General features: G+C 39.9%; 1 protein-coding gene across 3 annotated transcripts in view; it reads right to left on the bottom strand.

Moving 5' to 3' along the window:
• Positions 1-7,886, bottom strand: part of LOC101860627 (serine/threonine-protein kinase WNK1) — a 34,766-nt gene extending 26,880 nt beyond the window's left edge. For all 3 annotated transcript variants that reach the window (XM_035973643.1, XM_035973644.1, XM_035973645.1), the window contains exons 1-3: positions 5,903-7,886; positions 1,930-2,105; positions 590-810 (exon numbers count right to left, since the gene is read on the bottom strand). In XM_035973643.1, coding sequence (XP_035829536.1) covers positions 590-810; positions 1,930-2,105; positions 5,903-7,066 — 1,561 coding nt within the window. In that variant the 5' untranslated portion in view covers positions 7,067-7,886. The remainder of the gene's footprint in view (positions 1-589; positions 811-1,929; positions 2,106-5,902) is intronic.
• Positions 7,887-8,596: the final 710 nt, after the last annotated feature.

Here is an 8,596-nt window from a genome sequence, read left to right as displayed (position 1 = left end):
CCCCCCCCCCTCTCCCCACCTCATTCCTTGACATTTATAAACAAGGAAATCAAGCCTTAATCAAGTAATAATACATTTATTACAATCAAAGTTTCCAATAATAGCAAACAGGAAAATACATGTATACTTTGCTCACCAAATTAAAAATACTTTTCCACTACTAAATAGTGAATTTCTGTATCATATGTTAGTGTGTGGGTGTGTGCGCGTCAACCATAGAATCTTCAACGGTACTTTACTAATTGTCATAAGAACAAGCCAATACTATTTGTACCAAACAAAATGAAAAAACCCTGTAACACTAACAGGTGTGTTCTACAATAACTGTAACAACCCACACAAGCTGTAAACATTTACTTCACATAATAAAACTAGATACAAAATGGTGTCACTTACCCACAGTAAATTATGTGAGAATTACCTGCAACTAAAGACAGAAGTATTCAAATTATTGCCTTGAAATATACAGAGAGAAAAAAAATTACCAACTGCTTTAAGCCTGAAACAGCAAAAGGCCTCAAATTATTATAACATGAGAGTAACAATTCAAAAGAAAAAACTATTCTGAAAACAAAATCATACTGCTTACCTATAACGCTTTTAGCAAATGAATTGCTTTTCAATGTGGCTAACCCCATGTCGCCAATCTTGACAGATCCAGTGGTTCCCGTGATGAATATGTTGTCACACTTCAAGTCACGGTGAATGATCGGAGGAGTCCGGGTGTGCAGGTACTGAAGGCCCTTCAAGATCTGGCGGCACCAGTTCTTCAAAACCTTCAGGTTCAGCTTCTTGAAACGTCCCAGGTACCTGTTGAAAAGTCACAACCCATGATGAAAACAGTTAAAAAGACAGAACCTCTATCAACACCTTATCCCCACATCTGAAGGGCAAGAACAAATGATTAATGTTTACATTAATTTGTATTAAAAAGAAAAAAGAACACTTCATGTCATTAGTAATGGTAGTATGAGGAAGTAATTTAAACAAAATATCAGGGAAAAAGGATGTTCACAGAAATAAAATATACCAGCAAATAGGCTGAGTAGAAACTTTCTACTACAATAAAAACAATAGATTACAATGTGTTCTTCTTGATTTTCCTTTAAAGACATAAGACAAATAAAAAGTAAAACATAAAAAACTTCAATAATTTTATTTTCAAGAGGGGAAAAAAATCTGTCAATCTACACGACCACACTAAAATTGTTAAATTAAACAGAGTATAATGTCCACACAAAAAAAACCCAAGAAGCACACACAAAAAAACGAGGAAATCAAACAAACCATCCTCCCGCCTACAATATCATACATGATATCATCCCACTTAACCTACAATACTATCTAGAAATAACAGTCTTTACCTTATATCACCACACTATCGAAACGTAATGATTTTCATAAAAGTGGCATACAACAGGATTTTTTCCTGTGCTATGAAGCAACTGAACGAAAAATTTCATCTCTCTACAAGTACAATCCAGTATGTTTCCAAATTAGGTTAAATGGTTACGGGTATCTCTGCAATCAGAAGGAATAGCGATATAGCATTTGACAAAATTGAGTTTGGTTTTGTTGACATTTGTCGACACTAATCTCGACCATATGATTGCCATATCCAATTCTTTTGTGCCAATGGCAGGACAACATAACTTTACATCTAGCTGAAATAGTAGTTTTCAAAGTGATCAAGCTGCCCAGGTGACCGATCTTAATCCCAATGTCAGTGACACATCTACTTTACTATCATAACTTAAGACAGCTCTAAATGCAGTAGAACAGGTTTTTTTCCTTCTTCTCAAAACTACAAAATGTGCAGTAATGTCGCTCTACCTTAGAACAAAACATAAGACCAACCACACAATTCTGAAAATTAGGTCTTACTTTTAAATTAGGGAATTCATGGTGCAAATAACAGAGCATACTTACGTCTTGAGGGTTCCAGAAGTCATCAACTCCGTGATAAGTACAATAATTTTCTGCTTGTGAGAGCCTTCCTCCTCCCAATAATCAAAGAAGCGTAAAATGTTTGGATGCTGAAGCTCCTTCAACATTTCTGCCTCCTCTTTGAAACGCTTGCGATCATTTTTGCTCCATCGCTTGTCCTATAAATAATAAATTGAAAATGAAACTAACATATAAATCTGTCATCTATCTAAAGCTAAAATTCACTGACAACTATTAACAGCTACCGAGAGGGGTGAAGTAACCTGAGATAATATTTTCAGACCAAGACAGACAATGTTCAATACCCTTCAAAAAAACCACCAGATTCGGAATAGGAAAAAGAAAACAACCTGTTCGCTCTGAGACTGAAACAGTAAATTTTATATCTTACCACACGTTTGAGCAATTAACTAACTTTTGAAAAGCATATTGCCTTTGTTTCCCTAAATATAGACTCCAAATTAAAAACATTTCATTACAACCCACTCAGAAATCACAACAACTAAGGTCAACATCCGGTCCCTGGCAGTAATAATAAATATTATTTTATGCACTTAGTTCCAGAATCTGTAAATTTAATTCAAAACAAAAAGACAAAAGCATCTTAATTCTTTTAGACAGATATAAAACAAAAACCTAAATTAAGGAAAAGTCGTCTTTTTAGTCACATAGTCTTTTTATTATTTAAAGACAGCTTTTCCACATTACTTAATTTTCACCAACCTCTCTTCACGAAAGTAAAAGAAAGCCACTTCATAACAAACCTAAACTGCATGAACAGCACATTTAGTAATGTAACTACCCCTGAAATTACATGGAACTGAAACCAGTTGAGCTAATCAACAAATATTATTCATAATTATTGTCGAACTTTATACAAAACCCATACAATTCAGAACTTTAAAAAAAGTAAATTATGATGCCTAGAACCCACACATAATTTACATCCTGAGCCGGACCCTAAAAAATAACTACTGTGACGTAGGGAAGAATTCAGTAAAGAGCGATCACAATGAAACAAGAGTAGAATAGCAATCAATCTAACACTAGACCTAAAAGTTCTTTGTATGCCTAGCTTCATTTCAAACACATCATGCTAAACAACATTTATCATGTCATAAATTCACATCAAAGTTAAGCCCAACCAACCCTATTTAAAAAGGGGCCAACATTGGAATCGAAGTAAACCCCTCGTAAAATGCATTTACATGGTCATACTAAAATGCGAAAAGACACGAAAAAGGCATCTGATTTGTGTCCCTTTAGACTTCAGACTCATTTTCAGGGTTACTGTGATAAAAATTGGGGTAATCCTTACCATTTACGGTCCCTACAAGTTTGTTTAAATATTCCGCCATGGCCATGATGAACACCCGAGACTTCCGGATGAATGCCAGATTGGCGCATGATGTCCTTTTGATGTTTTATTTTTATTGGCCAGCTCTATTTCTCCAAACGCTCTGGAAAAAAACTTGGAACTCTATTTCTCCAAACGGTTTCCGTTCTCGAGATTTTTTTAATTTGCGAATGGAGTGGCCCGAGTGTGTGTGTGTTTGTGTGTATGTAGGTGCCATGTGAGTGTGTGTGCACTATGTGTGTACGGTGTGAACGGGGGGGGTTGTGATTTAGTTTTAGCATTGGCCGTCTTTATTCGGACGTCCGAATATGAAAAAATGTTATTCGGACTCGGGTCCGGGAAAAAAGGAAGTGTCTTCGTTCTATAGATCTAACGTTCAGTGCTTCCAATTTTCTGCCATTTTTTTGTTTCCCCCACACCTTATAATCTGCCGATCCGATGCCTGCCGCCTCATTGATACGCCCCCCCCCCCCCCATGTTTCCCACTTTGTTGTAGAAAAAGGTAAAATTGAAGATAAGCAGACCACCTGGCACCTGCATATTATGAGCTGTGTAAAGAAAAAAAAGACCGATTCGTTCAAATACACAAGCCTGTGTCATCTCGATTGTTTTCCAAGAAAAAGTTGTTACTGTGTAAAGCCGAGCATACGGCAACTTTTGATTCCATAGACCAGCGAACAATTCATTACGTAGATCTACGTCAAGACTAGCTTATTATTGTAATAATGATCAGTTGCCGTGGGAAAAAAGACTGACGCATATGCGACGTTCAACGCCCGGACCGATAGTGCCCCCTACCCGACACGCACACACAGCCACACGTGTGCAGACCGCCCATCCGACCCCGACACACACTAACGAGCCATCTTTAATTGCTTCTGATGACCTTTTGACAAATAAACATTTATTAGAAGCGCTATAACTTTTCAGGCCGGCCTCAAATTTCATCATAAATAAGATAAAAACTTGGCTACTGCACAAAACGCCATTTTGCCCCCGAAGTGATCTCGGCCTCTACCCAGCCTGAGGCGAGTCACGAGTGAGGCAGGACAGGAAGCCGGAGTCACGAGTCACAGGAAGTCGGAAGTGATGTCATGCTGGACAAGAATCAAGAGTCTGAATAACATTTTTTTCATATAAGGACTCGAGTCCGAAGAGTCACTTCCTTTTGCATTAGGGTGACTAAATGCAAAATAGGTAACTGCTAAGGCAAGGCTACCTCTATTCTCACCCCAGGTGAGCGCAGGCGAGCATTTTGGCTATTCTCACCCGGTGTGCCTTCACCATGATAGGCCAACCAGTGTAGCGTTCACCGTGAATAAACGTTCCAGCTCTCTTGCGTTGAAAGTGAGCAATTTTGTCTGTGGGCAGTGAGAGAGAAAGGGGGGGGGAGTAGCGCGCAAGAACTTCCGGGCGCCGGGCACAACAAAATGGCAATCCGCGTGTAGTTCAGCTCGATTCGAAAAGTTAAATAGCCGTAGCATCTTTGTAGATGACCAAATTAATTTAATTTTGTGTTTTAACATTTTTTTCCTTTGTTTTTGTCAATTTGATCATCCTCACCGATAGAAAGTATTCAGAAAGAGAGAGAGAAGGAGTAGATCTTGCGAGAACTTCCGGTCAAATCAAAATGGCGACCCACGTAGTTCGGCTCGATTCGAAAAGTGAAATAGCCATAAAGCATCTTTGTAGATGACCAAATTAGCCTACTTTTGTGTTATAAGTTATAACGTCTTTTTTTTTTTGGGGGGGGGGGGGGGGGGGGGGTCAATTTGATCATCCACACCGATAGTATTCCGAAATTAGGAAAAACAGGTCTTGTTTCACACCGGGTGTGATAAGCAACGCTGGCAGGTCTCACCCGGTGTGAGGACAGCCACTTCCAACTGCGAAAAAGGTCGAGCAGTCCTGTTTTCTCGCAGTACCTTTTGAAGGCCTTTTCAAATGAAGCATAGTCCGGGAATGTTGCCCCAACTATAATTGAGGTACCTGAATATTCAGACAACTAAAAATTTCTAGTGCTAGAAATTGAATTCGATACCAAAAAAAATGCTTCTTCCCAGTCCTCAGAGTGGCAGAATGAGAGATGACACCGAACTCTCCCAAATAACCAACAAAACTCGAGAATGGAAACTGGAGAAATATATATATTTAAAGTTCAAGTTTATTATCCTGAGCGTTCTGAGAAATAGTCACTTCGTTTTCTTTATTGTCGTCTTACAATATTACTGGTAAAATATTAGATCCTAGCCCAGTTATGTAATTACTATGATAGGACTTTCTTTACCCAGTGGCGCTGGGTACCACTGTGACTGTGACAAGTGGAAAATTATATTGTTATACGCATCTTGTGGATTTTTGCCATGCAACTCTCTCCACATGAAATTTTTTTTTTTAGTAAGTGTTTTACAGCACTTGCAACTGCATCATAAGGTCATGAGTGCCCACGGCATCTTCCCAATTAGGACCGGTATCGTATCTTTTCACATTTTAGTATGACCGTAATTACACGAAGTCACGTCTTATTTTGGCTAGGATTAGGTCTATATCAGTGGTGACTTACTCGTATATCAAAACCCCAATACAAATTATACGTACCTGGAGCTCACACCAAGCAACGTGTACTCCTGTGTCGATCTCTAAGCCTTTATGTACCGTCTTGAATGACCCTCTGCCAACTTCTTCATCAAGTTTCATGAATCGATGGTTTGGCGACATCCGGGAAGACTTTGTGTCTTCATCTTTCTTCTTTGACTTCGTAGATTCACCATCATTATCTACATCAATTTTCACAGACGGGGCAAAAGTGACAGATGGCTTGCGTTCAGGCATTTTAGCTGTATCTTCAGTAGGTTTTGTTTGGTCACCAGGACCAGGGTTCAAATGATTGACTATAGAATTATCCTGTACACTTTTTACATCATTCTTTATCACAGACAGCTCAGCTCCTTTGTTTTCTACACAACCATTCTGAATGCTGGATTCAGGTGGTATGTGAGCTTCTGAAATTTGTACACTAGCCTCCACAGTCTTTTCCACAACTGGCACCACAGATTTCAATGGCACACCCGCTTCAACAGACACTGTGCTCTCCTTCACAGTGGGCATTCGTGATGGTGACACTTCACTCTTGTTCCCTTGCATACTTTTCTTCATATGCTCAAGTTTTCGACGTGGAGATTTACTTAAATTCTGAGACTTTCTTCCAATTCTCACAGGCACATTAGAGTCTACACTATCCCCACCACGTAGTTCTTTCTCTATTTTCCCGTGCTCTACAATTTTAGATGGGCAGGGACGAACCGACGTTCCACCCACCTTGAAGGGTATAGAACTATTGACCAACGGAGTAAAATTGTATCTCGAGCGAGAACCCGGAGATCTTTTCACACTATTGGCAAGATCAGCTTCAGAATTGTTAGCACTAGGAGAAGGAGTATTATTGCTGTCAGACTTCACTGAAAAGCTATCTGAAATGCATCTCCTGGTGGCACAAGAGCGAGAGGGCCGCAAAAACACACTCGAATCTTGCAATTCATTCAATTGTTCATTCACAACTTGCTTCTTGTTTTTATCAACAATCACCTCACCTTTGTCTGCTTTTTCTGATTTCTTACTTTTAATCCCCACGTCAACGTCTTGTCCTGCATGATGCTGGTGATGGTGAGGCTGACGTTTTGAACGAGACGGAGATTTTTTGTGTTCATCCGAGACATCGCCATTCACACTATTCACGGCCTTTTTCACATGTGATTTACTCATTGTAAAAAGTAAATAAGTCGGCCTAAATCTAACTTAGATTTGAGACACGACATTAATAACGTAGGCCTTTAGAATACGCATCTTTTTTAAGTCAAGACACCATTATGTCGTGGGTAAGCATGTGCTATACATCCGTGAATTGGGAGACACTGAGAAAGTAACAACACGCACTACTACTGGTCCTCTCACGAACACGAAATAGCCCTACATGAGTTCCGTGGGTTTTGCTTGTTTTCACGACCCACTCCATTGAGGCATCACATATAAAATCCACGAACAAACTGAAATAAGCAGATATCCAACAAATATGAAATCAAGTCGAACTGAACCAAAAGACTCAACAGCCCACTGGTGATTCACATATCGTATCCGTCTGAAGTGACTGCAACCGTCCACAATAAACTATGGCGGCTCCTTCCAGCAAGGCAGTTTGAAAGTAGTCCCAACATAACGATTATTAAACCCAGCACAATATTGTTGTGTATTAAATTCAGTGCGCAGGAAGATATATTCCGATGGTCAGAAAAGAAAGTTTGATCCAATATAGAAGTAGAATCAGATCTCAGTGACGTTTTAACATATGGGACAATTTAACGACGCGTAAGTTTAACTCATCCAAATAACATGGTGCTGCGTCGGATATCCGTCTGAGAAAACGAGGGAGGTGACCTATTTAGATACAGCAGGTCGGCCCAGGTCAGTAATACACGTGACTGTCTGGCGGCGGGAAGGGAAAGGGAGGCAGTTGGTACAAGGATTCCCTAGGCCTACTTCTGGCAAAATGCTGGTTGGAATGTAGCTTTTGCCAACACAGCGGCAAGGAGGAACTACATGTAGAGATCTACATGAGCGCTGGAGGGGTGCGGATTGTTCCGCCTTTCAACGATGAAACTCACGCGGGTTTTGCACTTGGCACTTGCATTCCTCCTCCCTCTTCGCAGAGTCAGTCACAGAGAAGACGAAAACACGCAGCCTCGATTTACGCTGTAATATTATAATGTCTGTATTACTACTACTACTACTGTTACTACTACTGCTACTACTACTACTACTAATAATAATAATAATAATAATAATTTAAAAAATAATAATACTGCTGCTGTTGCTGCTGCTACCTCCACTTCTTTTAAATGTTTGTACATATAGTTTGTTGGGTTTTGGGGGGAGGAGACCTCTGGCGTAGATTCTAGTTAGTTCTGTAGGGGAAACAATACACCACACCTCCGGTTCGTCATCTTCCTGTGCAGTTTGGGTCATATTATAGTTTTTATTGAGATTTTCCTTTTTTTTAGGGGAGGTGGGGTAGGTTTGCCCAGGCTTCTTTGTTCAGTCCCGTCGGTGGAGACACAATATTGTCCAAGGTCGTACCAACTGGCTATGTACCGTACCTGCCTGGCAAGGACTGTCTCACCAAACAGTGGCTGTCTCCAGTCTGGCTTGGGTTATTCTGAAAACATTACGCTGGTTTTAACCAAGGTTTTAAAAAAAGGCCGAATTCGAGAGTTGTTTGTTTTGGTGGGGTGGGGGTAG

This window comes from Aplysia californica, unplaced genomic scaffold (genome assembly GCF_000002075.1).
Source record: "Aplysia californica isolate F4 #8 unplaced genomic scaffold, AplCal3.0 scaffold01584, whole genome shotgun sequence".
In the NCBI taxonomy this organism is placed as follows: domain Eukaryota; kingdom Metazoa; phylum Mollusca; class Gastropoda; order Aplysiida; family Aplysiidae; genus Aplysia; species Aplysia californica.
The sequence above is the reverse complement of the archived record's forward strand: the minus strand, read 5'-3'. Positions and strand labels throughout refer to the sequence as shown.